The 23979-nt window shown below is 40.2% G+C and overlaps 1 protein-coding gene across 1 annotated transcript; it reads left to right on the top strand.

Moving 5' to 3' along the window:
* The first annotated feature begins 1668 nt into the window (after window positions 1-1668).
* On the top strand, window positions 1669-21008 carry WDR1 (WD repeat domain 1). Its single transcript, XM_077782764.1, has 15 exons — window positions 1669-1801; window positions 2070-2191; window positions 6040-6130; window positions 8911-9058; window positions 10454-10634; window positions 12428-12505; window positions 13187-13267; window positions 13386-13619; window positions 14424-14513; window positions 15385-15539; window positions 16176-16263; window positions 17266-17376; window positions 17847-18020; window positions 19191-19335; window positions 19624-21008. The coding sequence occupies exons 1-15, from the start codon at window positions 1786-1788 to the stop codon at window positions 19731-19733; spliced, it is 1824 nt and encodes a 607-aa protein (XP_077638890.1). The 5' UTR covers window positions 1669-1785; the 3' UTR covers window positions 19734-21008.
* The last annotated feature ends 2971 nt before the right edge of the window (window positions 21009-23979 follow it).

The following is a 23979-nucleotide window of genomic DNA, read 5'->3' as shown; positions in this document are numbered from 1 at the left end:
GAGAATCCCACAGGGCTCCTCCATGCCTGTTTTACAGGTCAGTGGGCAAGAGCACACCAAAAGCTTTGCTTTTTTTATATTCTGTATTCATATGCTGGGCAAGGCAGTCCTGTCATACCCATCTATCCTGATGCTTTTTCCGTGTTCTATAGGAGAAAACTCACTCACTTGACAAATGAGCTGATCATACATGCGATTAATATTAATAGATATATTTATATTAATATTGGAGGGATAGAAGAATTCCATTTATCCAAAGTTATACAGGAAAAATGAATAGCTGTACGTGGGTCAGCTTAATTTAAGCAGTCATCCAACTTGGCCTCAGGGGACAACTCAGGTCATAAATTAGCAATTTGTGAAGCACCTCAGCAGCATCTGGAGTCGAATGGCATAAAACTATAGGATATTATAACTGTAAATATATAAGGGATGAAAATAATACTGTCGTTGCAGGAGGGTAAGGCACACTCCCGGTATCCCAACAGGGACCGCCGGGGCACAGCCCGCACAGAGCCGCCTTTAGGGATGCTGCGGGAGCCAGCGGCTGCCGCGCGGCGAAGGGCGGCGCCGGGAAAGCGCCGGCAGCGGGGGCGGAGGGGCTCACCGGGACTGTTCGTCCGCACACCGCGGAGCCCCCGAGCCCGCCCCTGCGGATGTGCCCCGTGCCGGCCGGGCCTTCCTGCGATCCCCGCGGAAGTTCCCCCGTGCCCGTTCGGCATTCCCGCGATCCCGGGGATGTTCCTCCGTGCCCGTTCATCCCCGCCATCCCGGAGATGTTCCTCCGTGCCCGTTCATTCCCGCATCCCACGGACGCTGCCCCGTGCCCGTTCATTCCCGCATCCCGGGGATGTTCCCCCCGTGCCCGTTCATTCCCGCATCCCGGGGATGTTCCCCCCGTGCCCGTTCATATCCCGCGGACGCTCCCCCGTGCCCGTTCATTCCCGCATCCCGCGGACGCTCCCCCGTGCCCGTTCATTCCCGCATCCCGGGGATGTTCCCCCCGTGCCCGTTCATTCCCGCATCCCGCGGACGCTCCCCCGTGCCCGTTCATTCCCGCATCCCGGGGATGTACCCCCCGTGCCCGTTCATTCCCGCATCCCGGGGATGTACCCCCCGTGCCCGTTCATTCCCGCATCCCGGGGATGTTCCCCCCGTGCCCGTTCATTCCCGCATCCCGGGGATGTTCCCCCCGTGCCCGTTCATTCCCGCATCCCGGGTATGTTCCCCCCGTGCCCGTTCATTCCCGCATCCCGGGGATGTTCCCCCCGTGCCCGCCGGCCGTTCCCGGGACAGGGCGGTGCCGGCGCGCGCAGCCCCGCCCGCGGGGCCCCGCCGCGCACGCGCGCACCGGCACCGCCCGGGAGCGCCGCGGCGAGAGCGGCCCCCGCGCATGCGCGGCGCGGCCGAGGCCGAGGCCGGTCAGAGCCGCCGAGTGGCCCCGGCCCGGCCCGGCCCGGCCCGGCTCGGCCCGCCCTGCGCGCAGCGCCCCGCGGGGCGGAGCCGCCTCCGAGGCCGCCCCAGCGCGGCCCCGCCGGGCCCGGCCGAGCCCACGGCATTTCCGGGGGAGGGCGCGCGGCGCGGCCGGCGGGGAGCGGCGCGGCGCGAGCAGAGTTGACTATATATGGTCAAAGGCAGCGGAGAGCGGCGCGCGGCGCGGGCGCTTCCTGGTTCGCGCCGCGGGGCCGAGCGGGGCTGAGCGGCGGCAGCGCAGCCACAGAGCCCGGCCCGGCCGCGCCCGCCGCCCTTCCCTGCCCGAGCCTGCCGCCGAGCGAGTGCGCGAAGATGCCGTACGAGATCAGTAAGCCGGCGGGGGCGGCGAGGTGCCGGGCGGGGACGGGGAGCCCCCGGAGCCCCGCGGGCTGCGGACCGTGGCGCGGCCCCGCGGGATGGCGCGGAGCCGGCGGCGCCTCGCAGCCCGCCGGCAGCAACAAGTGACGGCGGCTGCCGGCGGCGCAGGGCGTGTGCCGGCAGCAGGGAGGCGTTCAGCGCCTTCCTTTCATTTTGATTTTTTAAAAAGATTTAGTTATATTAATTTTTATCCCCTTTTTCCTTTTATTTTTTCATAGAAAAAGTGTTCGCTAGCCTTCCACAGGTTGAACGAGGCGTTTCCAAAATTATTGGAGGTGATCCTAAGGGCAACAATTTTCTGTATACCAATGGAAAATGTGTCGTCATCAGAAACATTGATGTAATGTATCTTGATTTATTTTGTTTTCTAGTCTGAAGCTTTCGCTAAGTTTCATTTTGTCTCCCTCCCCCTCCTTTAACAGCCTGTGCTTCATTCAGTCTTGGCGATTTCAATCGAGGTCACACATCCGTGATCAGCAGCGGGGGAATAAGTAGAGTGCATGACTCAGGCATAGGCAGCGACTGTAAAAGCATGTAGAAAATCTCGGTAAAATATGCAATTCTTTCCCTTTTCGCATAGGATTTAAGAGATGAGAGACTGGTATATTCTGGTTGTCCCTGTTTATCTTCTTAGGTTTCACTATTATGAAGTTGCGTGCTGTGTTTGCCTAATAAATGAACTCTTCCCTCTTTGTTGTTTAAGGCCCTTAGCCTGTCAGAGAAGCATGTAAATACTTGCAAACCTGTATCTTTAAACGTGTTATTCTTCAGCTTCTTTCCCCCCACCCAGCCCCAACTCCAGGAATCAAAACACTTATGAGTTGCTGGACTCCATGACAAACTGAGTGCAAGTTCTCAGCCCTGCTCACAGGGAATTTTGCTCATCGATTAAATGTTAGAATGCCCCAGTTAATGTTTTCAGTAGTGTGGAGGTTTGGGTTTGTTTTTTTTTTTTTCTCTGGTTCTAACTAGAGAAATGTTAAGAGAGTTATTTCAATGATTTCAAAGATTGCATCCCATTGAAAAGCATGGGGGAAATGTTGCACGTTTAGGCCACTGTCTTCCTACTGGTTTTTAAAAAATAAATTTCTTCAAAGTGCTTGTTCTTTAGAAATCAAAATTTCCCCTAGGTTTCCTATTGCAGATTTGTCCTGCAGCAGGAAGGGCTGCAGGGGGAGGGGCAGGGCATACCTCTGGAATTTTTAGGTCTCCACAACAATGGGTTTGTTTATGGCTGCTTCTGTAAATCACCTTTGTAAACTGAGCTGTTTCCCTGTTTTATCTCTTCATGCCCACTAAATTCAGACATTTCTTCATTGTCGTGTCATAACAGATAAGTGCTACTAATAACTTAATTCCCCGCAGTTTTCTTGATTGCTATCAGTTTTGAATTCATCCACTTAAAACCAAAAGTAAGCTCACACTCTTGTTTCAGTGTGCCGGTATAATGTCTTTGTAATAGTGCTTTGCTCTTGGTATCAAGAAAAGTTCAAGTTTCTGAAACCAGAAGCCCCAGTTAAACCCTGTAATGGCACACAGTGTGATGAGAGAAGAGGGAAAAGCCACTCTGCTTACGTTACAGTTTCTGACCAAGTCGTGAATGCTGACCTTCTCCCTTGTACTGTCATTAATGCTCTTCTGACCCTGTTTTGGAGGTTGAATCGGAAGAAAGCAATTTGCTTTACCTGAATCAGCTCCCTGAAGATTAGCCCAGTCCAAATGTGAGCCCCATTGTGAGCTGGGGGGTGTAGGGAACACAGTGACCTGAGAACAGGCAAGGTGGGATTGTGGGAATTCAGATTCAAACTGTTTAAACTCTCAAGGGAAGGTGAGAATGGAAGTCACGAATCCTTACGTTTTATGGTGCAGTTAATGCTGATAGGGAGATTTGCCCAACTGAGGAGGGCAGTTTGCTGCTGTTAATAATTGACAGATGACTACAGAATATATTGTAGCAGTAACACAAAAACCAACCAACGCTGTGCTACTGCTTTGGTGCTGGAAATGTTGCAGTTTGTAACCTGACTTGCAAGTGTGTCCACTCTTAGTTAAGAGCTGTGCCTTCTTTGCACCATATAGAAGCCTCTCTAATAGTTTGCAACAACGAAATGAAATGCTGGGGGGAGGTCTGTGTGTAATCCCTCTGTTCTCCAATGGAATGGTTTTCTCTAATTAAAAAAAAAAAACAAACCAGGTCATCAAAATGCAGTGATCACCTTTCTCTTTAAGTCTAAAGCTATCTAGCATTAGCTAATCAGATGAATATAGCATTCAGGGTTAATGCTTGATCTCTGAGCATGATATAGAAACTTCCTTTAACAAGAAGTAGTTCTGGAGCAGTGCTGGAAAAGCTCTGTGAGAAAGACTAGTGATATTTTTAAGGTTTCGTAATTCATTAATATTTTATCTTCATGAGTCTAAGACTACTTTGAAGCTTGGAACTGAAACTGCTCACTTTCATATGTGGCTCTGGTTTCAGTGTTTGACATAAGCCACATAAGCTTGCTGCTGGTTTAATCTAGGTACTACATTTGTCTCAGCTCACACTATAATTTTCTCCTTAAATATATTTTTAGAAGTGGTTTTTTGGGGGTTGGGCCTGATACAAGAAACATGCAAGTTAGAAAACTGACTTTACAAGCAGAAATAATACTATTGAATAAATAATGTACAATTTGACAGCCTTAACTTACTACCTGGTTTCTGGAATCTGTCTACCGTATCTTAAATTTGGGTCGTTATTTTTCATGTAACCCTTTAAATTAGTCGCAGCTTAGTTTCCTGGTCTCTTGGAGATTCTTGCTGTAAAATAGCACCTACCATGCCATTAATATCAACATGCAGGGGGATTTGAGCTCCCTGACCATATAGGTGATGCAGATACAGAATAGGGAAAAAGATTATCTTGTCTTGCTCAGATGAAATCCAGTTGGGCACAAGGTGAAGAGGGGTGTGCATGCTGTAAATGCAGATGGTTGTGCCTTAAGTAGAGTTACAATGCATTCAAGCAATGCATAAATGCAGGAATGAAAAAGAATTCTTTTTTGCATGAGCAAACTGAATTCTGTCTCCTGAGATGTAACAGCAAGAACTCTTGTGAGCAGGAGACTTTTTTTCTAAAACAGAGCGGGTGTTTTAGTTTTCCCTGATTGGATGGCTGAGTCATACCATAACATCAGGTGGTTTTCTGGTTCAATTGAATAAATCTGTATTAATTAAAGGAGTTAAAATGAAATTTTGTTTTGATCATACGAGTCAAGTTTCTGGAGCTGGAGCAAGCCTGTTAAATGGTAGAAAAATATTTCTAAAGAGTAGTGTATTGCTATTGTAGCATATATACGCTGTAATTGAGAGGGGTGCAGAATGACTTTTTTATACAACTAATTTGAAAGCAGTTTTTTTACCTTGCTGTCATCCTTTTTTTTTGATTTATGTGGTGCCTCTATTGTATAGCATTACTGATTCGCTGAGACAGAGTTAATTTTATTGACCAACCTGAAATATCTGAAAACATAATTTAGACTGAAGAGCTAAAATATGATGGCGTGGCAGTGAATTTCTTTCAGAATTCCTCTACAACTCTTGATACCAGGTCTACTGGCTTTTTAAGCAGATTGCAATTATCAAGAAAAAAGAGCAAGCTTAGCACATCTCATTGGTTATTGAGTGATTTTGGGTACATGGTGAAGATTAACAGCCATGTGTTATGGTTGACTGCAGGCTTAAGTTTCTAAGTTTTTAAGTTATAGTTGACTACAGCAGAATTTTAGATGTGTGCTGCAAATCACAGCTTGTATTTAGCATTCTGCTTGGGTGACTGCTTTATCCCTGGGCTAGCTCTAAAAAAACAGAGCCTGATGCTTGGCCTGTTATTTTGGAGAGTGTTTTTCTATTGTTTGGCAGGCATTGGAGAAGGAAGGGTCCCAGCACTTCAGGTTTCCTTAAGAGGAAATCCTTTCTTGTGTCAGTTGTTAGAAAGTAGCGTGTTGCTAAAATGGTACCAGCATGTTCTGCAGTGTGTACTGCACTTCTCACTTTTAGACTGTTGCTCAATTTAAGCTGGAAGGGAGGGTTTAATAGAAAGGAGTGCAGGGAGAAATTATGAATTTTATTGTTGAATTTCTGATTTTATTCCTTTGAAAATGAGGATGTACAACTTTGCAACTTTTATTTTTCCCTTTAAAATAGAATCCTGCAATTGCTGACATCTACACTGAGCATGCCCACCAGGTTGTAGTTGCCAAGTATGCTCCTAGTGGATTCTACATAGCATCTGGAGGTAAAGTATCCATGTGTGTGATATGTGTGGACAGAGCTGTTAAAGTTACTGCCAAAACAGTAGTAACACTTCGTGTGTGTGTGTGTGGAATATGCAGTCAATGTGATGTGCTTTGGTGGACTTACATACAGGTCTTTGAAGGAGGAATGATTTCTGTCCTTGTTCCTCTAACCTCTTTCTCAAGCAGTGAGCTTAGTGACATTCTTGTCTTTTTAAAATGTAGTATTTCAATAAAGAAAGAACCTGGAAATGAACCTTAAATACTTAGTGTGGTGAAGACTTGTGTAAATGCACCAGAGTGAAAAGTTATTTCTGAGATACAGGACTATTGTTTGTGATGTTAATAAACTTTGATATTTTATAGGCAGGGGAGGGATTGTAAACCAGTGTGTGCTCCTTTCTTTTCCTTTCTCCCATCTTCCTGACCAAACGTGGCAACATTTATTACTTTTGTTACTTTTTAGCCTGAATTAAAAAAGCTTTCCTTGGCAAGCTAGCAGTGAAAGAGGCTGAGTCTGTTTCCTTGTAATGCATATGAATCAATTGTCTGAGGATGTGTAATGTGAATTTTTACAGTGTGAATTTTATTTATTATAGGAGTTTTTGGCTACCAAAGAACTAAACAAACCCTTTTTAATAGACGCTTGCATCAAATAATTGATATTTTTTTCAGGAGGATTGGTATACAGAATATTGATAAATGCAATACTGTAACTTGTGTTTCTTACAAAGGTTTTCAACTAGTATATAGATTTAAGAAAAAATGCTTGTCATTGTCAATTAAAAGTGCTTCAGAAGCAAGTAGTGTGCCCAAACAGATATATTTTCTAAGTAATATATCTGAAAACATGCTGACTATGAGCCCCTTAGAAGGGAAGCACAGATTCCTGGAAAGATCTTAGTAGAATGGGAGTTTCAGCAATTTCAAGGGAACTGTATTTTTTTAAGTGAAAAATGTCCTGTCATTCCTGGTTTCCTTCATATCAGAAAGCTATAATAGAATAAGTATATTTGGAGTACTGGGGAACCTTTAAGAACACTGATAGCAGAGCTTTTTTTTTTTTTTTTTTTTTTCCCCGTTTTCTCACATTCTTGTCTGAAAGGGACCACAGCCAGGATTTTCTTGGCTCAGTCTTGTGTGTGGACCGTGTGTCAAATTGAATACCCTCTTAAAATCCAATTTGCATTCTGTATTCTACAAATTCTACAGGTTTATGCAGCACTTAATACTCAGAATAACTGTCTAATTTTTTCTTTCAGTCTATTAGATTTCCAGTCCTTTGTAAAAGAACGGTACTACTGTGCTAGGGAAGTATTCGGTTGATTCTTGTCATACCCAAGTGAAAGAGTTTAGGTTGCAGTATTTCCCTTAAAAAGTGTCTTCTGTGTGTCATTTATAAATAGTTTTGTGATACTGCTGAGCATGGGGTCTGAAGACAGATGACCAGGCTGTTTAAGCTGTTTCTAAGTATAACATGTAAGATTAATTTCTGTCTATAAATCTGCATTAGCCATGCAACCTGCATTAATACTTCATGTGCTTCATGAGACAGATCTTTGGCATTATGCTTTTGGCTTTTATGGTAATTTCTCTTATTGCAGTCATAGCAGGTGTATTAATAGGATATACTGCAAAGTTACAGCTCTGTGTCTTACCTGTTAATAGATAGAGAATCCACATTAAAATTCTGCTTCAATAACAAATTCTCTCTATAAAATTCTGAATGTTCTTTTAGCAGAAATGAAGATCAGTCTATGACCAGGTGTGAAAGATGCAGGGTGGCTGTATGTTTAAATTGAATTATAAAGTTGCACCAGTAAATGGTGAGCAGAATTTAAGCATTCTACTGAGGTGAAATATGCATATTTTAGCACGTGGTCTATTCTAAGAGTTGCTTTTTGAAGGGTACAGTACACACAGACTTTGTTCTTTGGTTTTATTAGAGATGTGTAAATTTGTCTGTGTATAGAACAATTCCTCCAGCTACAATCCTTCAGCACAATAATTGCTCTGAGTAGCTCTTGGGTTTTACAATACTCAGTGGAAACAGTGAGCCAGGGAGCTTTCATTATCTTAAGTCTTAAATTGTTAACTGCTTGTGCTATGTCTGCTGCTTTTGACATTACAGTTCCTGAATAGTCTGTTGCATTCCTGTCTAGTATTCGATATAGTGCAGGCATCCACACCATTGAGTGTGTACATGCTTCTGTATAAAGTACAGTGATGTGCATGAATTGAGTTCTGTGGGCAGAAATCTCTTTACATTCCATATACCTGGTATTTGAATGCAAAGCAGATCTCCTTTGAAGGTACAAATTGTAGTGCATGGACCACTGTCCACTGGACTGCTCCCTTCTTGTAGGTGTAGGGTGGCTTCCTTCCCAGTGAAGGGTCAGGGAGCTGTCTTGTGGCTTCTGGGCAGGGGGTAGGGCTGGCTTGTTCTTTGTGTAACAGATACTTAACGCACACCAGCTGATAACATTAGAGTTCATACTCTCTTACTGTGCAGTTTTGTCACAGGTCTGCAAATGCTTTATCTGTCTGTTGTATTTGGTGCTGCATATCTTGAATCGCAATATCTGGTTAGAAACCTAATTTATTGAAATGGATACTGTCTTCAGCATTCCTAAATAAAGACATCTGTAGTAGTTGTAATAGGGTAAGGTAGTAGGTCCCTAGTACAAGTCTTCAGTGTAGCCGAAAATCTGTACTCTGGCAGATTGAGTCATGTGACTGAGTCATGCTGGAACAATAGTTGTATTCTATTTTATTATGGCAGATGTCTCTGGAAAGCTGAGAATCTGGGATACGACACAGAAGGAACACCTACTGAAGTATGAGTATCAGCCATTTGCAGGAAAAATAAAGGACCTTGCATGGACTGAAGACAGCAAGAGAATTGCTGTGGTTGGAGAAGGAAGGGAAAAGTGAGTAATTCTTTTGTGTTTGTGTGTGTTTATACATACATACATGCATTTACTCTGCATGTAAACCTCTGCATTGTAACAAAGCAAGTTCCTTGCAGAAAGCTTTTAATTCTTCAATGGAATGAAGTCATTGCTTTTTCCCTGTCTTGACTTCAAGTTGTGCTGTTCTGCAGCAAAATTTTCTATGCAGTGTTTGACAGCTGTAAATTAGTTGGGAAACACAGTTCTGCTACAATTGCTTAGTTTAAAAATTGTATGGGACTTGTTCCTTAGAGGTAGGTGGGTATTATATTTAAGGATAGCGGTTTGGTGTTATTTTTGTCAAATTCTGATAGGGTGGGAAGAGGAAAACGATTTTTTTTTTTTCTCTTCCTTCACTTATTGGATTCATGGTCTTATTCAATTGATTGAATAAGAATTTTAAAAAAGTATCTGAATTTTCTCCTTTGTTAACTTGTCTATATTTTTAGGTCTTATGGTAGTTTAATGAAAGAACAACAAGCAGTTGTCCTTTACCTGACTAAATAAGATGCTGATTTAGGTTTGTGTCCTCCATTTAATGTTCAAAGACTTTTAAAGCAGAGTCCAGACCAGGTAGTCTCATACCTAAAAGGCTGAAAAGCACTGTGTTGTGCTGTTCCCTAGTCCCCTGCACTGTTTTTCAATCCCTGTTATGTACTGTGTCCTTGAAAAAGACTCTTTGTCCTCCATTAGTCCTTCTGCCCCATCTCCTCCTCGGTAGATGCAATGTGTGTTTGCTGTCCTTCAAAAATGTGGCCAGCTTCCTATTAGGTGGATATAGTTTCAGTCTAGAATAATGTTGAAGGGATTCTAAAGAAGGCCTTTCAAATAGCAATGCTCTGGCAGTTTAGTGCCTTAGTATTGATTATACTGGAGTTTTTTTTTAAGGTGATTTAGAGTAAGAACTGTCAAAAATGCTTTTAAAACTCTTCTTCCTTAAACCTCTAAGTAATAATATTTGTAAAAGTGATGGTACCCAATCTAGTCTAAATAGTCAGATAACTCTGATCCAATGTCATTATTATCCTAGCTTTCTGCAGTCTGTTGTGGCTAGGCAGACAGAATAATTTACTGCTTTATCTTATAAACCAACAATCTTAGTGAGGAATATACATTAGATGTCTGAATTTTAGAACCTTTATATGCAAAACCTGATCGTTTGTCCCCTTTAGCAAATCTGCTATTGAAGATTAGAAACTCACCAGCAAAATCTTAAATAGCCTTCAGGGAACTATGATGCGCTTGCATGAGATTAATGAGATGACCTAATTTCTTTTCTTTGAGTGCACTCAAATCTGCAGTTTGCAGATGTTCAAGGAGTTAATCTACATGTAACTGTTATGAATTGTAGTTATTGTGTGCTTTTCTAACTAGATTTGGAGCAGTGTTCCTGTGGGATAGTGGCTCTTCTGTTGGTGAGATTACTGGGCACAATAAAGTGATCAACAGCGTGGACATCAAACAAACGAGACCATATCGGCTGGCAACTGGCAGTGATGACAACTGTGCTGCTTTCTTCGAGGGACCGCCATTCAAGTTCAAGTTTACACTAAGCGTGAGTTGAAGTTTAGATGTGGCTCTGTTAAACTGTGCTGTTTCCAACAAGCTTGCAGTTATTACCACAACTAGCTGTTATAACAGAAGCTCTCAGTTCCCCCCTTTGAAGCATAGCTGGTGTCAAGTGACTTTCTTAAAACCATGTGTAACTAAATGTTTGTCTCAGGTCAAGAAAACAAAAAAAAACGGTTGGTTAAAAAGAGAACCTGAAACACTTTTTCCAATATTCTTTTTTCATTGTCACTAATCTATGGAAGGGATGAAGTAGGCTGTTGTATTGGCTCTATTGATGCTTTCAGAGCTCTGTTTCCCAGTGCAGATGTGTGTAGAAGGTGCATGATTGAAGAAGTGTGGTGATTTTTAATATAATTTTCCAATCTGATAAATCTGCTCAAATCTGAAATCCCAGGGCCACTTAGGAAGGGTGAGTGTAGATGTTTGAAACCATAACTTGATTTTTTACTTCATGAATGGGTATACAACTTGTGTGTTCAGTTTTCTGTTTCTATGTTCTTTTTGTTTCTTATTCTACTTGTTACCATCACTTACATGAAACAAAATCTGGAACTACCACAGGGAAGGTATTCATTGTTGCTTAAGGCTAAAGAAAATAAAAAGCCACAAGCTTCTGTAGCTGTTTTCATGGCAGGAGATCTCTTGCCTCAAAAAAACTATTGCAAAGATACTGGATGTTACTGCAGTAATAGATTCAAAGTGTTCAATTTGTATTTTAGTTTTAAAAACAGTGTTGTAGGCCTTTTATTTTTTTACACATGAGCCTTGAATAGTCCTCATATGCTGACTTTAGTAAGGATTCCATTCCAGTTCTAGAAAAGGAATTGTTTTGAGCTCTACGATCCAATGAAATGATGTAGTTGCCTAATATATTTCTGAACTTAAGCTGATACTTGCATTTTGCAAAGCTGGTTCTTCTGGAACTCTAAAGACCAAATAGCTTACCAGTGCTGCTTAGACTGGTATGTGATGTAGTCTTCCTTTTAAAGTGATATTTAGGTTTATATATGGGATTCTGTTATATGGTTGAGATTGGAGCCTGCAGTATCATCGGGGAAAAAAAGTCTAGTTGGTGAAAGTAGGTTAGAACCTGCCTTCCATACTACTAAAAATAATCTTCCAAATCTCTCTGCATGGGAGCTTTGGCCTCATTGTAGTGCTTCCCTATTTAACGTGTGTTTTCTAGTTTGCATGGTTTGAATAGTCTCCTACTTGTAACTTGTCTATTTGGGGAGCATACATCAGTCTTGCCTCATTACTTCACAGAACTACCACTAATGCAGTCTCCCAGGAATGGAATTTTAATAAAATATTAACTTATTCCTCATGCCTGTGCTTTTTTTTCCTCTTGCAATAAGAAGGATAAAATACTCTTGTGTGTATAAAACTCACTGCACAATGAAGCAAGAGTTGAAATCTGGAGAATGCTGCAGAAGTCATTCACCACTGGGGAGGAATCTCATGTTTGTGTGTAGGCTGCATCTGACTTTTTTTACTACTTATCCCTGAAACTGGGTACTCATTCTTCTGGTATGCACTGAGTTGTTTTAACTACATTGGCCATGATGTCACAGTGTCTTCCCAGACTGTTCCTGGCCCCATGATTCTCTTCAGATAGAGGCTAAACTTGCCTCGTAGCAATTCTCTACAGCAAGCATCTCCTACACAGCTAGTTTATGGTTCACGTGTAAGAGAACTTCATTGTAACTAGATTGTCTTCTATGTAAAGCAGTCTATTATTTTTTTTGTTTCCTGATTCTTACTTTTTTTCTACAGGACCATACACGGTTTGTGAACTGTGTGAGGTTTTCTCCTGATGGGAACAGATTTGCTACAGCTAGTGCAGATGGGCAGGTAAAACACAAAGAACTCTTTTAATATTGATTTCAGCCTGAGAAGATTTTCTTGTGCATTTTAGGAATAGGATTAGTATTGTAAAATCCATGTTGCTTCTTTTTTATGCCTCAAATTTAAACTTTTAACTATGCTCCTGTAAATCTGTAATAACTGATAAGTAGTAATAACCATACTATTCTTACTCAGAATTATTCCTCGTTCCATCTCCCTACCATCCTCTTACAGGTTGTTTTGGCAGGAACATGTTGGACTTTTGGGAAATGTATGTAATGATCCTGAGAGATCTAGCTGAAATAATGAATTCATAGATAGCAACCTAGCTCCATGTGTACTCCCTTCTGATAAGGGCAGGTTGACAATTACTCTTTTACCATAGGTAGCTTGTCCTTCTCAGAGGGTAGACTCCCATGACAGCAGTGCTGAGCAGCTGCTATCGCAGCAGGAGACAAAACTGTAACATTTTCCAGAATTTCAAATGTCTGGATTCAAAGAACAGGGGACTTGCTGTGATTATTTACAATTTTCATCTTAATCATTTAGTCTAAATTATTCAATGCAGCATAGCTTATGCCTCTCCTTAAAAAGGGCTATAGTGTTTCAAAGTATCAGACACTGTCTTGGGGTTTTTTTCTATTACTGCTTTTTCCTGTAAATCCTATGTCTTTGTGCTCTTTTAAGATTTTTGTCTATGATGGGAAGACTGGAGAGAAAGTGTGTGCTCTTGGTGGAGGCAAAGCACATGATGGAGGTATTTATGCTGTAAGTATCACTTGATTCGTGCAGATGATTTGTAGTGTTTCATTACCCAGTTAATGAACTGCAAAGTCTTGGATTAATAAATGCATTTACTGTCTTGTGGTGACATTTGTTTTTGCAGATTAGTTGGAGCCCTGACAGTAGTCAGTTGCTTTCTGCTTCTGGAGATAAAACTGCTAAAATCTGGGATGTCGGTGCTAATTCTATTGTAAATACTTTTAACATGGGATCAAATGTGTTGGATCAGCAGCTGGGTTGCTTGTGGCAGAAAGACCATTTACTGACTATCTCCCTGTCTGGCTATATCAATTATTTGGACAAGAACAATCCAAATAAGCCTTTACGTGTCATAAAGGTAGGTTAAAGTTCTTTTGCTGTGTGAGTTTCTGCAATAAATGACTCAGTGATTGAAGTTGTAAAAATGGAAGAGTAGCTGTTGAAAAATAGCTTTGTTAAATTAGCATTGCCAAATGAGCTATGTGTGACTTTCTTGAATTTAGAAGTTAATCTTTACACGGGTGAGACTGTGCTTTGTGCAAATACCCAGACTGACTATTTCATTTTAGTTAATGTTATTGGCTTATCTTTTGTTGCAGCTTTTAAGCATTCTTAAGATGAGAAAAGAAATATGGCATAAATAGAAAACTATCAGAGATGTCTCATTCTCTCAGAACTAGTGTATTGTGGACAAGGTGATTAGGGTTACCATGCAATCAAACTTTAATTTTAGGATTTAAAAAGTTCACTGACACTAGACTTTATCTCATGGGAATTTACATTTTTACATGAACTAGAAACAATGTCCCAGATTTTTGCTATCACTGCTATAATTCTGGAAGTTGATGTGGGTACATGACCATATTTAGTCATCTTCCCTGAGTCATAAAGTGCCTGAAAAGCAGTCATGAAAAGGCTAAGAAAGTATTTTGGTTCATCAAGCTAATAAGGACATCCATGGTGCTTATTGTTTCTCATCAAGGACATAGCAATAGCAGTGGTGTAACAGTTAAATGACTGTAAAATAATGGTTTTTACACTGGGTGACTTTTAATGCTTGTGAATGGCATGTTATTTTTTGAATAACTTATCATTCTTCTCAAATAGGTGATTGTATGTGTTAAAAAATGCTCATCAGTAATTATTTATGTCCCATTCACAGGGTCATAGTAAATCGATACAGTGTCTTACAGTGCACAAAAATGGTGGAAAGTCCTATATTTACTCTGGAAGTAATGATGGTCATATTAATATCCTTTGAATGATAGTGGTACTTGTTCTAGTCTTAGTCTGATATGAGAGCTCATTGGGAGAGGTAAAAAAAACAGCTTTGCCAAAGAAAAGTTTAATGGACACAAGTGAATATTTTGTCTAAAGTTTATTTTGCTTTCCCCTAATACCTGTTTTTATAGCTGCATTCACAGTTTCCTGCTAAATATAAGCCAACTCTTAATTTTTGGTTGTTGCTTCTTCATGATAGGAAGCTTGATAGTATGGAGAAGCAAGTAAATATATAAATTAACCTCTTATAACATCAAGAAACAGCAATACCTGTTTTCCACTCATGACAAAATATACAGGAAGTTCTATTTCCAGCATTCTGAAGCTTATAGTTACAACTAGAATCCTTTTTCTAGCCTTTAAAATGGTGACATGTTGGCATAAACTCTTATAAATATAGGTCCTGTTTCTTTTCAAACCTGTAATAGCCTGAGTAGTTCACATTATGTTAATATATAAAATGAGGGAAAGCCAGTGTTACAAGGGCTTCTATCTAAAATTCTTTACAAAGTATTTTCTAGTCTCAGACCTAATGCTAATTATTCCAGCATTTGCTACCATTTGGGGTAGGTCATTTATCTCACTACAGAACATCAGAGTTTCACTTAATAAATATTACAAGGTTGCCCATGGAGCTTGTAGAGTCTCCATCCCTAGAGATACTCAAAACCTTACAGAACCCTGCAGCCTGTTGTAGCTGACACCAATTTGAGCAGCAGGTTGGACTAAATCTCAAGAGGTCCCATCTAACCTTAGCTGTTCTCTCGATTATTTAACTTTTTATGGTGTGGAACCTGACTGTATCAGTATCTTCAAATGTTCCTTAATTCTATTATGCACATTATTGGGATTCTGAAACTGGAGAGAATGATGGCTTTTCTGGGAAAGGCCACACAAACCAGGTTTCTAGAATGGCAGTGGATGAAATGGACCAGCTGGTCACCTGCAGTATGGATGACACTGTGCGCTACACCAACCTTAGCAAGAGAGATTACAGGTTAGTTGAAATGTTGCCTTTTATTGCAGTATAATTGCTTTACAGCAAGAGTGTTGTTGATTTTGTATGCTAACTATAAATGCTGGAGTTTATTTAGGTTTTATGTTTCCATGGAAAATGTAGAAATGATTACTGTACCAACCTTGTGCTTTTTTCTGACAATGAGAAATGCATCCCAGGCTTTTCAATTTGTTTTATCCCTTCCATGGGTAAGATGGAGGCTTTGTTGTATTGGATGACTTAGAGGTTTTGGAAGGGTATCTGCTTTGCCATTCATAAATACTCAGGGATAGTGGATAAATGTGTTTAGGAGGAATGGGACACAGCTGTTTCTTCATGGAAGCCAGAATTTAAAGAATCCTGTTAAGATAATCTAGTTAGTTTAAAAATTAAACTGTAGTATAGTATAGTAACCTTGACTTTCATTTCAGAGGTATGCTACCTGATCAAGATAGTAAAGCTTTAAACACAAAACAATAGGAAACTTTGCCAATTAGTAGATAAGAAAACTAAGTTATGCATGTTCTTGATGATTCGTGGGTGATTATTTGAATGGGCAATTTAAAATAATAGTAGACATGGAATAATTCCTGCTTTGTCCTTCCTGCTTCTCCACCTTGGCACCCCCTCGTCCAGTGGCCAGGATGCTGTGAAAATGGATGTTCAGCCAAAATGTTTAGCTGTGGGTCCTGGTGGTTATACTGTAGTTTTATGCATTGGACAAGTAAGTATTAGCATGTAGATTATCAACTATTGCTGTGTTAATAATGCCGTGTATGGTAACACTTAACTATTTAGTCTGGGATTACCTTGCACATCTACAGAATTTCCTTATAAGACCTATAAGGAAGATAATTCAGCAGGATACTTGATAACCCTTGTCTTTTTGCATCCTGTACCAATTTCACATTTATGTATAGATTTAAATTTCAGAAAGTCCCTTGTGTGGATGTATCTGTACTTGTTATCAATACAGATTTGTGCTGGAAGGTTAAACCTCAGTCACACTCTTGCCAGATCTGTTCAGTGACACAGTTTTGGCAAAAGGATACTTTCCTCCTGCATTTTATTTTTTTGCAATTAATCCAACTAACCAATTAACTAGTGCTGTTGTACAGCATTAGCAGCTCTAGGTCACTTGCCACTAGTGCAGATCACAGAAAACTAGAGACATTGCACTGAGGCTCTCTTGTATCAAAACATTATTAACTTCTAGTGCTTTATGCTTTCTGCTTGGCTGCTGGTTTTGTGTTTGGGACATTTGATAGTGTTGTCCAAACCTATTTTCATGTGAGTTAATTTCAGTTAAGCATAGCATAGAACTGGATAGGAAATAGCCTTTAAGGTTTAAGACTGCAGCATTAACTTTCTACTAATTTGGTCCTGCCTCCCTCCCTTTCACAATGAACCAGGAAGGGAGTAAACATTGCTAAAAATACTGGTTTGTTCATGTTTATTTCATGTTTGAACCAAGTGAAGCAAAGCTGAAGGCAATAGAGAATGCTCTGCACTGTGTAATTTAGAACAAACAAGTACTTCAGTGCAGTAAATTAGTCACCACGTATGTAGGCATTTCTTCATTTTTTTTTTTTTAATGAAACTGTTCCATTAAGATGAGAATACAATAAACTGAGCAACTAGAGGGAATTTGTATTTATGAGTAAAGTAATAGTTTTATATTAGGTACTTTGAAGAGGGGTCTTAGTTTCTGGTTTTCTACTTACAGGTTGTCTTGATGAAAGATAAGAAAAAATGTTTTGCAATTGATGACCTTGGCTATGAGCCAGAAGCTGTAGCCATTCACCCCACCGGAAGTACAGCAGCAGTGGGAGGAGCGGTAAGGTTGCACTTCCTAAAACTGTTCTACTTTGAACACTGGAGCAAGTAACAGAAGTTTTTAATAATAGTAGGTGTGTTGTGTTGAGAAATGCTAGGTGATAATTTGTAACGACGTCTGTATTAAGTGTGTGTATTTGGTGTTCCTGGGCTTTCATTCCCTAGGTTCTGTCACAATTGTGACCTAAAGTCTATTTCACTTCTTTTTGAATTTAATCTTTTTTTTGTGTATTTGCTGTTTTGAAATTGCCAAATTGATTTTATCCAGTGTGTTCTTGAAGTTGGCAAATTATAGAAAATGGAGTTTTTTTCCACACTTGGTGGATTGTAGCCAGCATAAATGACTGGTTATCTAAACCTTTTCTTAGCATAAGCACTACCAGACAGAATTAATGCAAAAAAATTCAGGAACTCCTCTTTCTATTGTAAAATGTCTTTTCTACATTTCTCTTTTGTTGCTATTAATTGCAGGACGGGAATGTCCATTTGTACTCAATCCAAGGAACCTCTTTGAAAAGTGATGATAAGACTTTGGAAGCTAAAGGTCCTGTTACTGACCTGGCTTATTCTCACGATGGTGCCTTTCTTGCAGTCTGCGATGCAAACAAAGTTGTCACTGTCTTTAGTGTTGCTGATGGCTATGCGGTAAGAACTGTTGTAATGAGAGTTTTCTTTGTTTAAAAACAGACTGACAGCTCATGTCTAAATCTGTTGTAGTGAAGGAGGATGTAGCTGCTGTGGTTTAATTGTAAATCATTGATGTAAATTTAATGTTTCTGTGACTGTCTGTTTACCTGCTATTTTGGGCTAGTACTGGTGTTTACAGAAACCTGTGTGAACCCTCCAGACTGTTGAGGAAATAGTTGAGGAAATGTGCAGCATGGGTTGGCTGCTGGGAAAACACTGAAACCCATCTAATAACAAATGCATAGTTAAAGCAGGGAAGGAACTGGATTTCTACAGACTAGCCGTAGTTAAATACAAAAAGTTCCTTTGGGTCTGCCGAACTACTGGTTTGTTAGTTTGGAATTTTTAAAGGAAGTAACAAAATACATGCCATGTCTGTTAGAGAACTTGTGTGCATTTTTATAAAATGGACAAGAATGTAGGCTCAGCTTGATAAGAATGCAATAAAATTCAAGTATGTAAATAAAGCAGACTTGCCAATAAAATTCTGCTGGCTCTGGCACACAGTTCCATGGTAAGTACTAAGCTGTGCAAGGGATATGCTAGAACAGAGAATCTTGCTTTATCTGCCAATCTACAAGTTAGTCTTTAAACTAAAAACCAAAAAATGGGCAATTTCCACTTTTCAGCCCAAGCAGTCAATGCGTATCAGCCTCTAAACTCCTTGAACTTTGACTAAAACAACACTGAAGTAAAAACAGGATGGCATTCCACAAAAAAAATTTCATTTTTCTGAGTAAAAATTGAAATAATTTCGCCTTGTGAAACATCTGTGGGATTATTTTAGAAATCTCTAAATTGCATATACCCTTAACGTATCAATCTTTCATAGAAAAATGTCTTAGTGGGTTTTTTTTGTGTGTTTTTTTGCAAAGGGGGTTTGTATTTTATTGGCCTGCTAAGTATTTAAATAAATCACACAAAATGAAGCCACCACTTGGTTTACTTAGTGGATCCAATCTGCATCTGAGTTTTTCAGTAGCTTGTCTGGAGTTTTGCAGTAGCTTGTTCTGATACTACACTTTGAAAGCTAATGATTTCCTGAAGCAGATTTAGCATTGGAATAATATCAGTATATTTAATGGCAGCTTTAATAGAATAACCCTCGTCTCTCTGATTTTCAAATAGGAGCATAATGTCTTTTACGGACACCATGCAAAAGTTGTTTGCATTGCATGGTCACCAGACAATGAACACTTTGCATCTGGAGGCATGGACATGATGGTGTATGTTTGGACTGTGAGTGATCCAGAGACCAGAGTCAAGATACCAGGTATGTTTTCTTCAACATGCTACTTTTGAAAGTTGTTAGTAGTTCTTGAAATCAAACACTGTTTTGTAGACTAATGGTAAGCAGGCTTTGAATGTTCCCAAAGTAATTTAGCCTTTACGTTAATCTCTGTCTAGCCACACTAGCTGCAGTTCTTCTGTTATTTTTGTAGTTACTTTTAAAATCCAGTACTAGTATTTAATGCAGCCAAAAATCATATTTGGAATGTGCTGAAGTTACCTTGTCAACCCAGCCTTCCTAACTCTTTTGTTACTCTGCACTGTGATACAGATGCTCACAGACTACATCACGTAAGCGGCTTGGCGTGGCTGGATGAACAAACTCTGGTAACAACATCCCACGATGCTTCTGTTAAAGAGTGGTCTATCTCCTACAATTGAAATAAGCCCCCTCTTTGGAAGGACCTAATCAGGGACTAGAACTACTGCAGTGGAACATAGCATTTCTTTTAAAAAATCTGTATTGGCCTCTGGGTCTGCTGTCATATCCTCATATCTTTACAGGGTGTTCATATCTGTAATTAAATGTACTTTGAAAGCTTTAGCGAATAACAGTTTGCACATGAAAAGCACTTAAATTATGTCTGGAGCTTAACCTTTGTGCTGAACATTCCAGAGGCAACAGCCAAACAAGTTGGTGTGCAAGGTTCAGGCGCGAAAGATTCAAACTCAAATCAGTTGTTCTTTTCTTACCAAGAAACATAAGACTGTACAGCATGAGAGTAATACTTCTCATTTTTTCTAATTACAGAACATTTCTGTACTAACAGTCATAGTAAGAGTATTTAGTTGTGGTCTGAAACCAATCGAGCTGTGTGCAGCTACTGTATATTGCTTTGCTTCTCTATACTGCACCAAACTGTTGCCTCAGATTTTCTCCTCCAGATAAGAAGATGGGGTACATACATAATAAACTTTTTATGTATTTCATGTCAAATCTTTGTGGTTTATTTTAAGGTGGAAGTGTGGGATTTTAATGTACTTACTGTTGTGGGTATAATGTTTACAAATAATCATTGTGGCAACTTGTTGCTTCAGAAACACAATTGTTGCTTCCGTGAATTAAGACTGTCTTATCATTTCAGTGTCAGAGAAAAGAAATCATTCTGTTTTAAAGATTATTTTCTGTTTGAAGGAGAAGCATGTTATTGTTTTAAAAATGCAGTACTTCTACCACCTTTTGGAAAATACAGGAATTAAACAAAGTGAAGTGTTGTTATGACTTAAAGTGATTTTTGAGAAGATGGTGTTTGCTCAGTCAGTTTTATGCCTTTGCATGTGCAGAACAGTTGCATGAAAGCGTTACCTCATGCGAAGAGATCCTGATGTTGTGTTTAGTTCCCTTCTCACACTCCACAATAGGTTTTAGTGATTTGAAGCTAGCAGTCCAACAAGGGTGGAGGAGGACACTGATGCAAAGTAGTAGGAAGATTTGTTACCATCTCGGGTGGCCAAAAAGAGCTGTTGCTGTCTAGAACCTTGGAAGACTTAAAAAATTTTCTCTGCTAAGTCCCTATCACCACCACCACCACCTTTCCAGTTGTCTTTGGATTTTATTAAGCTTTCCTTTCTGTGTGGACTCGCGTGGTTTTTTTACCAATCATATTTCTAATGACACTAATTATACAGCAAATAAAATGCTTTTGCTGCTTCTCATACTGTGGCCTATTGCTCAATTGCTGAAACAAATGCTGTACAAATATGAAATGCTGGTGAAACATCTTTTGAAAAGGAAAACATATATTTCTTTTTAGGAGTGGTGATCCAAATGTCTCCTGGCCTGCAAACCAACATCTATAATGGAACAGCTGACTTTTTTTTTTTTTTTTTTTTTTCTTCTAAGAAGTAGGATATTTTGCACCATGGTTTCTTTGTGTTTACTGTGTCCCTCTACTAGCAGTTTTGCATGTTGTTCTTCCTAACAATGCAAGGACAAGTTTTGGAAAAGGGTGTGTTTGATATTTGGTTTAAGATCCAAATGAGCAATGTTTTCTCAGTGTTTAGCCCCTAAAACTTGTTCTGCTGTGGCATAGGGACTGGCACAGCAAGCAGTTTATCCATTTTTCCTGAGTCTGATCTGGAAGAGTTGCTATTGAATCTGCTCTGTGGGTTTCTGTGCTCGTTGAATCCCTGTCATTTAAGTAGTTATAAGGGGGAAGGGAGGAGGAGTTAAGCAGTTATCAGAGCTTGTGCACTATGCCTGAAAGGTGATGTGTAGGATGAGCTATTCTTTAATTCCTTGAAGACCTTGTAGTACTGCTCCTGCAGAATGCCTCTTAGCTGGAAGCCCTGCATTGTTGTGTTTTTGCATGGCAGTGACAGTGGTTGCTCGTGCTTCAGCTTCCACTGGATTTGTTTATTGGCATATGGCTCGAGCTTCTAATTCCTTAAGAGCTAATATGGTCTTTGTAGTTGGCTAGCAAATCCTGACTAGAAAACTGAAAATATATTCTGCTATTGAACCAAATGTCTTAACACAGGTTCATTGTTGATCCAGTGTACACATACCACAAACTGATTTAAGGAGTCTGGCTGTACTGCTCTGAATATTGCCCCTATATTACTTGTGTTTGCCCCAGACTGCAAATGTCTTGTGCTAAACTCAAACCTCTTGGTCTGCCCTTGAACAGAGAAGCAGAAAAATAAGACAGGATCGTCTGTACAGATTGTAGTGACTTCAAAAGGAAATGGTGATACTTGTCATGAATATGAAATCAGATTCAGAGGATGCAAATTTAAAAATAAAACCAAAAAAACCCCACAAACAACCCCACACCTTACCAAAACCTAAAAGCACCTTATCTGTTGCTATCTTAAGAGCTGTATTTTAATATTAGTTCAAGCCCTGTTCAAATATAGCTCCTCAAGCCCCCTTATTCCTTAAGGCTTCTGTTTTAAACATATGAACATGCTTTTGAGCTCCTCCTGGCAGTTACTGGAAAGCTGGTTTCACTTCACCATCACTGGCAGTTTGCCTGCTTTACAGTGAAAATGCAGCTTAATTAGGCCAGGGGTACATTTGGAGAACTAACGTGACCAGTAATTCCTCACAAGGCTGTAATGCAGGCATTCCTCTCCCCTCCCCCTTTAACTGTGATTTAATCCTGGCTGCTCGTTCCATTTCTGCCACGCTTGTACAGCACATTGGCCTTCCAAGAAGCTGCTCTGTACAGTCAGCCACAAATTTACCAGCAGCTGTTGTGTGGAGTATCAGCAAATCCTAAATGCAATTCTTTAATTGGCAATTGGTAGAGGGCAAAAATAAAGGGCATCACTGATCTATTTGGAGATGGAAGTTGTTGTGTTGGACACAATAGAATTATGGATAGGTGTTCTGACACCTCTGCTCCTCTGCCAAATGCTTTTGCTCTTAGCAATTAGAATTCCTCAGACCAAGGGTAGCAGCCTTAAAATCTTAATTACCTGAGTATTTTTCTGAAGCAAAATATCAAAGATGTAGAATCCTATCCTGGAACTGATACTTTTTTTTTATTAGAGGTACATGGCTAAGCAGAGTACCCAGTATGTCACTGCAGATACTGTTTCATAGCTGTGGTACAAACAAGGATTTGCTGATAAAAACTGTTCCGTACAGTAAATTTAGACATGCCTATTTCTGTGATAAAAGTATACAGAGGAGAAAAAGATGCCTTCAGTGGGCTTGGGAGCAGAATTATACAGTTAATTGGCTGGGCTGAGAGCAAGTCACAAGTTCACATATATACAGCAGATGTTTGTTCTGGAAGTGCAAAGCTTCCCAGAGAGACTTGGGAATGAAGCTAAGCAGGGAAAGAATCATAGAATATTTCAGTTTGGAAGGAACCCATAACAATCATTAGACTGCAATGAATAAATGTGTGTGTTTTGTGTAGTAAAGGCTGTTTGAAATACTAATATTTTTACTGACAAGAATGAAGTCTGTTCCACCAATTCATAGACGTGTTGTTGGAAGGATCCTAAAGGCTTCGTCTCAAGTATGATGTAAGGTTATGGGCAATACTACACCAGGTCAGCTTTTTTCTGTTTTCTAATCAAGTCTTAAGAAACTGAAAAGGATGGAGATCATGCAGCCTCTTTGAGTAATCTGTTCCATTTAAGTTTCTCCTAATATCCAACCTGAGACTCCAAGCTATATTGTGTGACCACACATTTATATTATCTGTTACAAGCAGGAGAAGGTTGAACACTACACTCTTGGTATTTTTCCCCTGGAATATTTTCTCTGTTACCTGCTGGCCTCTAGCTGGATGTTAAATTGTTGACTTCTTCCAGCCAACTCAGCTCGTAAGGAAAGCTGTTTTGGGAGGCATTGCTGAGGCCCAGATGTGCTGCATCACATCCTCAGCATTGCTGTCAGCAGGAAGATGCAGAATTATCCAGTGGTCAAGTCTCATTTGCCTGTGATGAGTCCATGTTGGTTATTTCTATGTCCTGCAAGTATTTAGGATTAAATTCCAAGGAGAGTGAGTATACCTTCATTGCTCTGGAGACTGCAGTGGAAGCAAACAAGCCCCTGGTCCTTGGGTCTTCTTTTTATTCAGAGTTGAGGTCTTTTTATAGTGATCAGAGCCCTCTCATGATAAACAGGGTTTGTTTCATGTATGATATTTTAACTACCTCATAATCA

The sequence above is a fragment of the Lonchura striata genome, chromosome 4 (assembly GCF_046129695.1).
Source record: "Lonchura striata isolate bLonStr1 chromosome 4, bLonStr1.mat, whole genome shotgun sequence".
Taxonomy (NCBI): Eukaryota; Metazoa; Chordata; class Aves; order Passeriformes; family Estrildidae; genus Lonchura; species Lonchura striata.
The sequence above is the reverse complement of the archived record's forward strand: the minus strand, read 5'-3'. Positions and strand labels throughout refer to the sequence as shown.

Coding starts and splice junctions, on each gene's coding strand:
- WDR1 (XM_077782764.1), top strand. Junction 13,268..13,385: donor ATGATGGAGGTATTTATGCT/GTAAGTATCACT, acceptor TTGTTTTTGCAG/ATTAGTTGGAGCCCTGACAG. Junction 19,336..19,623: donor GACCAGAGTCAAGATACCAG/GTATGTTTTCTT, acceptor ACTGTGATACAG/ATGCTCACAGACTACATCAC.